The sequence below is a fragment of the Ylistrum balloti genome, unplaced genomic scaffold, assembly GCF_031769215.1.
Source record: "Ylistrum balloti isolate Yb309-2 unplaced genomic scaffold, AGI_CSIRO_Ybal_v1 Utg372102, whole genome shotgun sequence".
Lineage (NCBI taxonomy): Eukaryota > Metazoa > Mollusca > Bivalvia > Pectinida > Pectinidae > Ylistrum > Ylistrum balloti.
The window spans coordinates 51,086-65,827 of record NW_026783008.1 but is presented as its reverse complement, the minus strand read 5'-3'; the positions used below and the strand labels follow the sequence as shown (position 1 = coordinate 65,827).

Sequence of the window (14,742 nt, the reverse complement as noted above, 5' to 3'; positions counted from 1 at the left end):
ATTATGAATGAAAGCTTAGAGCTGACATGATAGGATAACATTAAGCTGTGTCAACCTCCACGATCCTGAGTTATTCATGCATGTCATTCATCTTTAATAATAGATCACAAAGTTCTCATCATCTCTCCTGAATTTTCTCACACTAAATACCGACTTTCACATTCTATTGTTTCTAACTGATTATCTGTCAAATGAACAAAATAAAACAGACTTTTGTATCTAGTAAACATTAAAACATATTTCTACATCAACTGAAACTTTTAGAATTTAAATCACTTCCCCACCCCCCAATCTTATCCTGATTGTAAACACAACATACTCTCAACTTCCATGAAATCTACTAAATTTTGTCTATTTAATTTAAATTTAATTAAACCCCAGCTATTACCAGATGAAAGGAAGCATGAAAATATCCATCTGACTAATCAACCAAACACCTCAGGAAGAAGATGTTACCTGGATTGGTTTTGCAATGAACTCTGTGACTCCTGATCTCATTTACACAGATCTGTACACATCGGTATTTTATCTTCCTAAGATCTTAGGAAAGTATGTCATGTGACCTGACCTTGTCTTTGACTCCATATATTACGCAATATTAGTGAAATAAATATAAAAATTCTGAACTCAGAGCAATAGCATCATTAATAGAAAACAATTAATTCATGGTCAATGTTTCAAACTGGCGTGGTGCCATTAAATATGTGATTATCTAGAGGTTTTTGATTGATTAGTGACCTTGACCTCTGATTATTTAATCAGCGACCTCCACATTTAATAATAGAGACATGATACAGAATAGCGTATTATTTCACTTAATCATAGACCTTGACCCCTGATTATTTAACCTGCGACCTTCACCTACATTAATGTAGATGATGGAAACTGGTTACAGGTATACTGTGCTTGTTTATTTGTTTGTATGCTGTTTTTATCAGCCTATAAACAGTCTGGACCATATTAAGACAGTTGGTGGCTACCTCGCTGAACAACAACACACAGGAAGCCTGTGTAATGTCATCCAGAGCAATTAGCGACCTGTGTGTTTCTCAGCTTCTTGAGAAACAAACAAAATGCCACAGGTTTGGAGCATCAAACCATACACCTTGGATCTCCACCTGGGAATACCTAGGCTCTACCAATTAAGCCATCATGGCCCCCATGGTGTGTAACATACTACATCGAAATCCAAATAAGTCATATTCTTATGTACAAATGATCAAAAAGAAGCCACAGATTTGGTAAATAGTCCCTGTCTCCAGGAGTTTCACGATTCTCACTGTATCATAGTCCAACATCGTTACTGTTTTCTTGAGAATTGCTGTAATGCTACAGAAAAAGTCAGCAAAGCTATGATATACATGCTAGCCTTACACAAAATAATTGTTCAAACAGGTTTGTACTGATCAGACTGAACTAAATAATGAAATATAATGATATCACACTGTTTAATGACAGATAGAGTCTACAGGTAAATTCAACACTATTGTATATATCTCAAATAAAATTACTGTCTAAGAAAGCAGAAACAGCAAGGTTAGAAAATAGAGCAAATATACTGAATGAGTTTGTCCAAGGTTGATATAGCTCAGCTGACTCCATAGAGCCCTACACAATAACACCCATTCATAAACCAAAGTCTAGACTAAGGCCATTACAGCTTGTCACACGGTGTTACAGACAGAATTGCCTACCTGACTCTATGAAGTTAGTGACCTGATTCCACCTGTGTAGGGGTCGGGACACATCTCCTGGGGTCCGTCCTACATGTCTGTATATCTGTGTCTATATTACAAGCTCTAACATGTTACACCCTTCCCACTATTTCTCTCCAAGCGATCAATCGTTTCGCGTTAACCTTTTACCGGAGATTTAAACTTCACACCTACGTAGAGATCCGTTACAGACAAGGTAAATCCTCGTCAAGTTGACTTTAACACTGACAATGCACAAAACTGAAATAAATCATAACCAAAGTACACTTTAAGACTGTCCCCAGAACAGGAAATACACGGACACGAAACATCAACAATGAAGCAGTGCATTGTGGGAGAAGGTTCACAGGGTTCAAAGATGAATGTAGGCTGTAATGTGTACACATGATCGCCACTGGGTCAGTGGTCGTACAGGTAAATATATATAGGTAATGTGATCAGATGTGAACAACACCTGTTTATCTTAATTGATAAAGGTGCACCTATCTTTGTGATTACAAGTCAACACACGTTTAGTATCTGTAGACTGATCATAAATATTACAAACAAATTATCATGCTTCATGAAAATAATATCCACAAAGACATATATTGTTATTGATATGGTTCACTGAACAAACAGAAAAAAATCATTCATTATCACTTAAGTCATTCCCTTTCTTCCTGACCTGTCATGCCTTTCCATTTCTTTGATAATAAAATTTGGTATCAAGAATATGTATCTGGTATCAATATGTATATATATCTTAATTCTTAATAACACTAGCTGACAATGATTTGTTGATAATTTTGTTATTTAAGTCCAAACATTTACAAACATTTTCATTTAATGCAGATTTATATCGATGTGTTGATAATGGCTTTCACATTATGACATATAATTCATACTAAAACATACAGAACTTTTTATCATACTCAATAATACATATTTAGTGTATTACATAGGTTAAGTAAAAGTTACACTGTTACTTCTATACAATACTTATATTAAATATTATACTTCCTTGCTGGTGTGATGTAAGTTTTAACTAGATTCATCAAAAATCATTCATAATTTCACAAAGTTATGTTCCACTTGCAGTGAATTTTTTATCATTACCTGAATATTACAGAATAGAAGTTTTTTTATCAGACAGTAGAAGATTTAAGTGTGTCATTTCAATGACTTCAATGTTACCTTTATCAGACAAATGACCGGTATGGAGCGTATTATCACTGACTTCTACTCTGTTGACATCACCAACCTCAAGAGAATGTTCCGAAAACTGAAATACTAGCTATATTTTGCCAAAGACAGGGTGAGTGTTCCGTACTATCAATGAACGACAAGTAGTGTTTGTCAGCAAATTATATCTTGTACTTATAATTCAGTACTAAAGTGAACTGAATTAAAACCAAGAATGACTATGTAAAATCTACAATAAAACCTCCATTTTAACAGAGAGATGATAAAGGATGCATGACAATGATTTAATTACTTATTTTTGTTGTTTACATTACATAATCATTTGATGATTTAGGAAGTATATCCTGCGGGGCTCATTTCCTAACCTCTTCAAATATTCAGAAAACACTTAATGGGCTTTATCTGTACAGCCAATGGTGGTGTTAAATACTAGAATAGGACTCAGGAATGTACACCACTTCAAACAGGATCAGGAGGGCAGATGAAAGGCCGGTTACAGTGTTAAGACTATAACGTTACATCTGGAATCAGTAGTACTTTCGCCTGTTTACATCAAAGCTAACCCTGGTATTAGAGGTAAGCCCCCATAGATCTTGGCTAATGGCAGTAGTGGTAGTGATATGGGTATGATGGACTAAGGAATTCAGCCAGGTGTCCATAACAACCAAAACTCAGCTACAATCCCAAAGGAAATACCTAATATTTTCGATGAATTTTGTAATTTCTGTCACAGTAATTTTTGTGGGATTTTTTTAGGGAGTCTACAGCATCATTTTCAAAATTTTGATGAATCCAATTACTAAGGGATAGGGTGGGCTCTCAAAATTCAAGCATGTTCCACAGGAAAAGCACTAGTCCAGGACTTGTATATTTGAGTTCACAACATCACTGTAGACACAAAAGTTGCACTAAAATGCCAAAGCAACTTCAAATGAAATATTTTGATTTCTTTTTCTTTTATAGATGATGACTTTATAGTATTTTGCAATAAAAATTTCAGCACAGAAAGAAAACAACAACAAAGACTTTATATCAAATTACCAAATAGCTTTTGTAGACATCTATATGTGAGTAGAACAAAAGTACAGTGAACCTTGCTACACTGAAAAATGTATCATAAAAAATAGATTTCATACTGTGAAAAATACAAAATAATGATTCTTTCAAACAAAACCAGCGAAATAACAGGATGATATCCAGCAGACTTTGTCCTATTTGGCTATAGTGGTCTATGTTGTGCACTGGAATCCAAACATCTATAGTTATATATGAATGACAACCAACAGACCAAACAACTCATTTACATTTGACACTCCTCATCGTCCAGATCAAAGTCATAGTTATAGCTCTCAAGAACGACTATTAATGGACCGCAAATGTTAGCTTCACGAATAATGAATTAATTTCCATTAATGGGAAAATATGTTATTTCTTTACTCGTATGAAATGGTGACATTTTGTAAGCAGGGTGACAAATCCCGAGAGAATGCAGCGTTATAGTAATGATATTGATGTCAAGGTGACCAAGTTCTGGGACTCCATAATAGTATAATCTAGGTCAACTAAGGGAGGGAAGAAATCTAACCATCGTCTCAAAACATACGAAATAAAAATCTACGTCAATAACATAAAATATATTTCATACAAAAGCCGAAAATATATCTAGTTGTGAACTTGTTAGCCTAGCATATATCTGGTTTAGAACCTGTAAGTCTAAAATAGATCTGGTTTTGAACCTGTAGGCCTGAAATATATCTGGTTTTGAACCTGTATGGAGTGTTTCATTATAATGTTCGTTACTGTTTATTCTACTAGCTCAACATAGTTGACAAAAATATCCTATATTAGGGATATTGAAAACTACATAGGTCAGTATAACATAATTTCATCTGCTATCAGTTACAAAATGTAATATTTCAGCATCAGGTCTTCAGAGACCTGAACTTGTCAGACTGACACAATTCTCATCTCACATAGATTTCTACTAAGTTACAGAAACATGAAAAATACACACAATCCAAAATGCTGAACAAATCACTCAGTGACACCTATTGTCAGGTCTAGGGACCTTTGTGGTTAGGTAAGGACAGCAGGAAGTAATTATATCACTAACCTACTTACTAAGGGTGTGGGAGGCAAGTCCAGCCCCAGGCATGTCCATAAAGTGAGAAAAACAGCTGGGGAGATAATGGAATCACCACTGGACATTAGTTATAGCCCAGTCCCAGTTGGTGGGAGGAGGTAAGAAGGTATTGGAGTGGTTACTGGTCATTCTAGGTCATGGTCCAGTACTCACACATCACAACAGTGGGGTTGGTAGTGTAGGGGGAGGATGTTGGATGAGGATACTGGTGATTCTAAGTCACGGTCCAGTACTCGCACATCACAACAGTAGGGTTGGTAGTGTAGGGGGAGGATGTTGGGTGAGGATACTGGTCATTCCAGGTCACGGTCCAGTGCTCACACATCACAACAGTAGGGTTGGTAGTGTAGGGGGAGGATGTTGGATGAGGCTACTGGCCAGTGCTCACACATCACAACAGTCACATGCTAAGGACACATGAAAAACCTGATGTCTTGGAAGTGGGTTAAACTTTAATGGGAAAATGGTGTGGAGTGTGAACAAACATGTCCCTAACTCACAGGAAAATATAGAGATATTGATGGTTATGGTCTAACACATGTACAATAAAAATAGGAAGGGTCTCTATATATAGTATACCACACCCACTCATAAAAGACAAGGAATTAGGAAGGTGTAGTAACGACACATCTGACAGATGGGGGTGTTCAGGCCCATCTTCCTGATACACTGGGGTGGTATAACACGACATCGGCTACATTGATTACACCGTCAGGAACTAACAGATAGAACACAATGAGGAGTTATTGTATAGCATAGCCAAAATGACACTTAAGTCTGTTAGGGAGGGGCGGAATCATTTTATTGTTATCTGGAGGAGACAAGGGTAGAAGATATAGTGTGAATGTTGAAAGCCGACTGATACAATAATTATAACTCACAGACAGGTTTTGTTGCCTTAAGGTGGACGCTAGATTATATCAATTTTCTTTTTTAGTTTTATTCTATCAAATATCAATATTACAGAGATCGATCAATGAGTTTAATATCCTGTAATCTCTTCACAGCTTTCCTTAAACTTGGATAATCATTTTGGGAATTATTTTGGGGCCATTCGATTCACCAATAATATTTTTTCCTGTGTATATAATTTACAATTTTTCTTACACCTGAAAAGTTTAAAGAAGAAAATGGGGTAAGAGTTCCTTTTGAACCCCCCACCCAAAGTGGCTACCAATGGGTTATTATACCTGGTAAATATAATACAAGTGTCTGAAAGGGTTGATTTTAAGACCATGCCCCAATTTTTCTTGGTACCCCTTAAAATAAAACCCTTTTAGATACTTATTATAGCTTACTGGTAGTCATTTTTGGTGGGGGGTTCAAAAGGAACTCTTTCCGAAAATTGTTAACTAATATTATTAGCTATATGGTATATTAAAACCTTTGTTAGGGCTAATATTGAGAAATATGTTTAATTATGTTCACAGTGAACAGGATCAACTTTGTTATAAAGTGAACTGGTTTGCTTTGTAATTGATATCAGGTTAGGATAAACGCCCTAATGAGGATAGGGCCGGGAGATGGGATTCATTGATGTATCTTTAATGAGAGAAACATTGCAGCTCACCGTATCATAACACAAATCCAAAGGTCAGACATTCACATGTATACTCATGCTCCATTCAGCTAGAAATGACCAATGAGATGTGTAGTGTAGGTATGGTAGCCAGCTGTCAGACCTGATGTACCAGATGTTACCTACATCACATATATATACAAATATACTACAGAGAGATTGGCTAACATCTATATGACAACCATCAGGGAGTAAGGCTATTTTTGGATCCTGTACTTTTTTCTAACATTTCCTACATTCTTGAGTATAGATATATACACACACGGCCAAATTAGAGTGGCTAGCATCTTTACATTTCCTGGAAAAGCTGTTAAGGATGTTTACAATTTATCATGGATAGTTACAATCATCACACTTATTATATCTCTTATATAACACTTAAAGAAATGATTAAATATTAAGTCATTTAATTTAGTGTTAAAACATATGAAAAATTCTTCCTTTTAAAAAATAATTTCTATCTTATATTGTTTGCAACCCTGGACTTACAAATCACTTCATAAAATATTTCTTGTTAAAAATATACAGAGGTAATAAATTCTCTCCAAGGTCTATATTTCTTATATCAGCATGCAAATAATATCCATGTCTTATTTCCAGGGCTATAAAATAGTCTGAAATAGCTGCCAAACTTTGTAAAACACAATGATAGACAACCCATACAATTAACACTCCTTAGTTCTAAACCACATGTAAAAACGACCAGACAAAGGATGGCCAAAGGAAGGGTTTTTTTTAGATGAAGTAAGATCTGGTCTAAAAATAGCCCTGAGCAAAACTGAAGTCATCCACAGCTAAACATAACAAAGAGAAAAGTTGAGTGAGAACAGTGGTTAAACCACAAAATGTAGCCCATGATAATCACAACATGTAAAGGAAACCTACCCATTTCATCTTAGAGTCTATCTCCTTATGCTCCACCAGTAAAGCAGCTTCATGTTGATATTATTTTTACATGTCCATCAACTGTTCACAGCTACACACACACATTTATATATATATAAATGATATATACATCCCTTGTAACAAAAAAACTTGAGGCCCTCCAGTGCCAAATACCTCTCCCAAGACTGAGAGCTGCTAACCACAATTATGAAGTGGGGGAGGTTTCTATTCTGGGAGGTTGTTTCATTGATATCATATGCCAATGTTATTCATTGTACACACCAACGACTATAAAATCCCAACACTGGATAGGTAAACAATAAGATTTAAACAGTGAAACTGGGGTCCAGATATTCATCTTCAATTCAAGTATATTTGGTATGTGTTTGGAATGTTGTTTCATTTATGAAAATAATAGAAAGGAATAGAATTGTTACACCTACTGTCACATACATGGGCCTGGACTCCATGCTGAAAACAGCTGGCAATGTTTACGTCACATGATCAAGTGATTCACTGAGGAAGCCCTGCAGCCAATCACAGCCCAGTTCATGTGCAATGACCCAGTTGTTGCCAGGCAGAGTTGCTAAAAATAACTTCTAACTGCTCAGTTGTCAATCTCCCATGGTCATGTGATATAAGATATTTAAGGTCATGGTTCACATAAGGGCAAAGTTCAGAGGCCCAGGTAAGGGGTAATTTCACCAGTTGTTATCATCTGCGCTGCACACATTCCTAGGATACAGGGCAGTATGTAGGTAAGGTAGGTATGGACTAGCATTGTTGCTGTGTATTATCTGTGTACAGACACAGCAGGGTAAGGCCATTCAGACAAAATCATCGCCTCAAATCAACTCAAACAGACACACCATTCGCCCATTGTATTACCCCTGCAGCAAAATCACTACCTTATTAAGGCTTACAGTTAGTTATCTTATTGATAGAAATTAAATCACTGATATTGAAAAGGTCAATTTTAGCAACAAGAAAGATCTGATTAATAAAAAATGATATGTCTTTTCTCACCTATCTATTCCCTCAGCATGTACTATTTAAACTAAGAATTAAAATGCAACACTATTTATTGATGAAATAATATTAATGATAAAAAAATGCTAATTAGCATTATTATAAAAAATGAATGAAATATTCAAGTTATACTTACTTAACATAAAACAGCGTTCTCTTCTATCGTAGGATTGTGTCATTTATGTTGGAGAAAGATAATTGGTGAATCCTCCACAGATATGGAATAGGCTTCAACATGTTTTGACCCTTTCCCTCTACATATTAAATTCTATTTTTCTTCTCGATTCTCCAGGGTTTATATCAATATAACTCCGTGGGACATGCACATGCATGTACGTGTGCAACTATTGTGTTCAGTTTTACCTGTGAGGTGCATGGCTTCAAAGAATCACCTGCCTTAAAGATTTTTCATAAAAGCCTTTTTTTTTTAAATATTTAATAATGTCCCAAATATCAATTTAATTTTTTGTCAAAACATGTCCAATTATTGCATAATTTATCAAACAGAAACATATGTTGAATATTTCGTTATGATAATTTGTCTTGACTTTGTAAATGTGTTGTGGGGACGTAATGATTTATTACGCATTGACCTTTCGGTTCATTACTGATTTGTTTAAACATAACTTTGTTTGCACTTGTGTTTAAATGTCTTTGTACATCTGATTGATTTTTACTTCGATTTCATGTGTTTCACGTTTCAATCACTCGTGACTTCTTCGTTTATAAACATGTTCTAAAATTACACTGTTCAGTTCTTGACTGACTTATTCTTAAATGGTAACATTTCATTTAAATACTTTATGATCGACTGTGTGTGGTATAGCTGATGTTAGCTTTAGAATAAGATAAACTCAGTCATATTTTTTATGACCTGAACAAGGTATTAAATAGAGTTTCTTATACCACAACCAGTTAGAAAATTATGTGACATTTCAACTACTATACAAACATCTTCATCAGCAAGGATTTTTATGACAGCTTTTTGGGGATGATATTGGGCCCCATTCCCAACTGAAATTATTTCAAATGAAGGCTAATTCCTTAAATCTGAAAATTACTTCTCAAAATTTCCTTCCAAACCCACTAATATTATTATCAGGGAAAATTTATTAAGGCTGATCAGGCAAATGACCAGTGTGAAGTGTATTTGCCCTAAGGTATACAAAGGTCCCATGAAAGTTGATCCCACTGCACTTTGTTGAAAATGTTAGTCATAGATGTACAAGAGTCTATGAGCCCCCTTGTCTCTATTCATCATGGTAATACATTAAAGATAAAGATAAATCAATCCTCTAAATAAGCATGTTATCTAATTATGTTGAAATAAAAAATTTGAATCAAGAAAATGTTTGTTGTTTACTGGATTTATCACTCTTCAAACAGCCCAAGTCATTTTAAGACAGGGTATCCTTGTAGTACCTGGTGGCTACCTCACATGCTATCCAAAGTACTTGGAGAAAAGAGAGAGTCTTGCCCAAGTTATGAGAAAAAAACCAAGTGAAATACAAAGTCTTGAAAATTACTATGCCTCTTCAAATCTAAATACACTTGATCTGCCATCATAGAAATGGTCTTCCAAATTTCATTTTTTTCTGTCACTACTTTTCTTTTTTTTAATCTATATTTGGAAAAAAAAAAAAAAAAAATAAAATTCAACTTGAAAATCAGAATGAATGCCAATGGGTAAAGAAGATAATTTCAAATCTCATGAGAAATTGATGATATTTATATCAGTTTTGAGAAAATTTCTGTTTGAAGAACTGATATACTGTAGATCGAGATACAATGTTATCTACTCAGCTTTAGCCTTCAAATATCAGAATCAGTATCACTACAACAACCTGCTAATATGCTGGTATCGGAGCCGTCTATTGTGTAGCCACAATGGCCAGGTCGGCTGATTACACTGTATAGGTATATACACATCAAAGCCATCAAGTTTTCCCAGGGCGAGATCTAATTCAGTTTTCCCAGGGTACAACCCTCTCAATGAAAACCGAGAAATGATGTAAAATTGTTCAACCGTGGATTTTTTCTCACCATTGCCACCAACAACATACACAACATGTTTCTATAAATAAATGTTGACAAACATCCGTCAATATTATGGAATGCAGTTTTCAAAATATTTGTCCCCTCACTCATCAAATGTTAAGGAGTTTGTACCAGAAAAAGATATTTTTTTTTCCAATTAAAATCAGCTGTATGATATGTAAGTATATGTTCTATACTGGGTAATGAACTTTGCATTAAGTGCAATGTTTATTAAAACCATCAAGAAAAGGTGAAGAGCAGTGCAGAAGAGGTCGCAATACACGCACTCAGGGTCAGGAGGTAGACACAAGGGGAATAACTCTGCAGGAAGGGCACAGGGATACCTATATGACAATGAATAAGTTTCCATATTAGGAAGTGGGACCAGGAGGTGAAAGAATGACACAGGAGGAGACAAGTTTCCGTATTTTATATAAATTAAAATAGAATCATTTCATAAAATAGAAGTACAGATGATAGTAGCACCATCTTTGTCACCTGTCAATGCATAGTAGTGGAGATAAAACATTCCATGACATATGATGCGACACAAGGTCCCTGTCAATCCTAAAATACACTAGTATTTCTGTACATGCAGGTAATGACCGGTCACTTATCTGATCAGGTGACCATAACTGACCACAACCATGTTTACCTGTCATATTAGCATGGTTATGCCTGGACCTTGAGACTGACCGGGTGAAACTATCAGCAAGAACAAGACTGAAGAAGCCATCAACTGAACACCTCATCATCTGCCTGACCTAACACAGATTTCATCACTCATCACCTTTAACCTCTTTAAATTTTTTCCTCTAAGTAATTTTTGATGATTTTAATTCGAAGCTGTTTAAATTTTCATGATTTTTTATTTTGAGTCGATATTAAACTACCGTGACATTTTTAAGAGATTTTAAGTATACTACTAATTGGTGGTTTCAATGTAGCATGAAGTTCAATATATGTAATTTTCTGGGATATCTGGCCAGTTTTATTACGAGAGTTAGGGAGGTGATGCTATCACACCACCTGTGTCAGCTACCTACTGTGGGAATGAAGGACTAGACTAGTAAGTTATTTACCTGGAGGGCATGTGTACACATACCTGTCACAGTTAATACAATTTCTTACCTGAAGGACAGGTAGGAAAGTATGTGGGACGTTAACATTCACAAAGCCGAGATACTTCAATAAGCATATCAGCTACAGTACCTATAGCCACTTTAGTGACAGGTCAAACACATTCCAGTCATTATCAAATCATTGATACATCAATTATCCTGTAATATGATCTATGGACAAGGAATGTGATTTGTTACATTAACAAAAGCAAATTAAGGAACAGAAGATATTTGTCAATGATCTTGCTACCAAGGCCTAGAGCTGCCTAAATTAATACAATATAGATACTATGACATACCTTATGTGTAAATTTACTTTTTATACACAAACTTTGACGTTGATCTTAAGACGTTGAAATGTCACCATCTCATGTCCTGTCCCTACAAGCAGGCATTGCTAACCTGTTTCAAAAGTATTAAATCTGAAGCTGAGCGAAATTTTTTTTATTAGATTGGTGATGAGTGTGTTAAAATAGTTGTATATCTATATGTCAGGGAGAGATCGTCTTGACACTGGCTCAATAACTCACATTCCCTAGATACCTTGTCTTGTCTAACCACTACTGGCCCCATTCTTCTCAAAGTTTTGTACCCATGCAAGATAACCCTGAGGCGTCTGTCACATTCCCAGTTTGGTTAGTAACCCCTGGAGGAGACATACCAGTCATACCAGGATCAGTGTAGATGACATCTAATTCCTAGTTAATTACTCAATACATCTAATTAACAAATCAGCTATATGATGACAAGATTTAAGTATCGAAAGCCAATTCAGAAATTCTTCAATAACATGCACATAAAACAAAAAAAATGTAGCTCATTTTGAATTAAACTTGACAAAATTAGGAACTCCCTAAAAACCCCAAAATATCAATATCTAATTGATTACACTTACTTCAAATCACAGACGTTTTTATTCAAATCTATTTAAATTTAGTTTCCTTTTATATACACTAAGGCAGCACACTTTAATTAACAGTTCTAACTACAATTAGCATGAGTCCCGTGTATATGCAGCATTATCTATACCTGTTTCAATAGCTTACTTATCTTTGAAGTATTTTGGCTCAAAGTGTTTAAATTTATGTAAATTAATCCAGCACATCAAATGTTATTGTTTTGCATTTCAATGAAGAAATTTTTGATTTTGTTTTACTAGTTAAGTTATGTAAAGCATTTAGGGCATGACTGTTCAACATATACACATGGTAAGAGCCTTTTTCCTGTAGTAAACCCCTTCAATTTTTCCAGAGTATAAATTAGAGTATTTCTATCATTATCATACAAAGTTATTATTTCCGTTCTAGCAATAACATCAACTGTTGACAACCTGTTTAAAACATATACACAAAGGAATTAGTAAGAAAAGGTCAGAGAATGAGAGTGGGCAAACTCAATGTGAGAGTGATTGAAGGATGAAATAAGACCATGAACTGTTATAGACAGAAAACTGGTATAAGGAAAGGAAACATGGCATGGAAGAGAGAGAGATGGTAAGAAAAAAGAACTGAAACAGGAGACAGAGATGGTAAGAAGAAAGAATTGATAGAGAAGGGAGAGATGCTAAGAAAATAAAAACTGGTATAGGAGCGATAGAGAGTTGGTAACAAAGAGCTGGGATGGAGAAACAGCGATATTGGACATCAATAATAAGATAAAAGAAACAAATAAACATATATGCTAGCAAGAAGAACGAAGATTTTCTGCATAATAAATCTTACTTCAAATGCAACCTAGCAGGACTGAAGGAGGAAATGGAATGTTAACTTGGTGCACACTGCACAATAAACAACTTTTTGAGACCTGTTTGGAGGTATACACACTTTGTCTAACCTTATAAGACACCTGCAACAAAATAAAAACCTGTTGTGGGAGGAGGGGGGAGTGAACAAGATGCAGGATAGAGAAAGTTGTAAACACTTTATTTGTTTAAGATTACAAAAGATGGAAAAAGTTCAAATACTCCGACCGGAAACAGTAGAATGAGAATACAGATCTACAAAGGGATATATCTTTTTCATTCAACTTCACAAAAGATGAGCTGGTATGTTGGTGGCCTAAAGGAGTGTCTGAATCTCTCCTATCAATCCATCGAAAAAGTGGGTCAAATTATGCAATTATATAGCATAACCGGCTTTTGTGGCATTGAGAATAAATACAGATCCTTGGACTAAAGGATCTGATACAGTAATGGAAGGACAAATAGTGTTTATGTACATTCTAAACCCAATTAGAAATTGATTTGAAATGAATTTTAGCCTATAGCTCCTACTTTCCATTCATTAAATAGGATATTTAAAAAGTCCAGTTATCTCTCACCATTTAAAATATCACTATTACAGTAAACATTCATCAGATCCAATCTATCTCTTAATCATGAGGCTCAAAGGAAAAGGGTTTCAGAATGATAGGGCTGACAGTCAGTGATGGATTATTTCAGCATAAAGGTTCAGTATTGTGGGTCTGACAGACTATGATGGGTCGTTTTGAGTATAAGGGTTTCAGTGTAGTGGGTCTGACAGACTATGATGGGTCGTTTTGAGTATAAGGGTTTCAGTATTGTGGGTCTGACAGACTATGATGGGTCGTTTTGAGTATAAGGGTTTCAGTATTGTGGGTCTGACAGACTATGATGGGTCGTTTTGAGTATAAGGGTTTCAGTAATGTGGGTCTGACAGACTATGATGGGTCGTTTTGAGTATAAGGGTTTCAGTATTGTGGGTCTGACAGACTATGATGGTGCATTTTGAGTATAAGGGTTTCAGTGTAGTGGGTACAATTGGGTTTCATGGCTCAATTTGAGTATAAGGGTTTCTGTGAGTATGGTGGGTCTGACTGCTTTTGGTGGCTTATTTTGAGAACAAGAGGTTCAATGTGGCAAGTCTTGTTGGAGGCTATGATGTAGCATTTGACAGGATGTCAGAATATTTAAGGGTCTGATAATACAGGATGTAAGAATATTTAGGGGTCAGATTGTAGGGGTGAGATTGTACAGGATGTAAGAATATTTAGGGGTCAGATTGTACAGGATGTAAGAATATTTAAGGG

At 35.3% G+C, this 14,742-nt stretch overlaps 1 protein-coding gene across 6 annotated transcripts in view; it reads right to left on the bottom strand.

Moving 5' to 3' along the window:
* The window catches only part of LOC132564243 (dual specificity tyrosine-phosphorylation-regulated kinase 1A-like), a 74,815-nt gene that overhangs the window by 38,718 nt on the left and 21,355 nt on the right, over window positions 1-14,742 (bottom strand). Inside the window, exon 1 of one of the 6 annotated variants that reach the window (XM_060228913.1) lies at window positions 7,508-7,542. The exons of the other annotated variants lie outside the window; for them this stretch is intronic. Coding sequence (XP_060084896.1) covers window positions 7,508-7,511 — 4 coding nt within the window. The 5' untranslated portion in view covers window positions 7,512-7,542. Of the gene's footprint in view, window positions 1-7,507; window positions 7,543-14,742 lie in introns of those variants that run through there. 6 annotated transcript variants of the gene reach the window in all.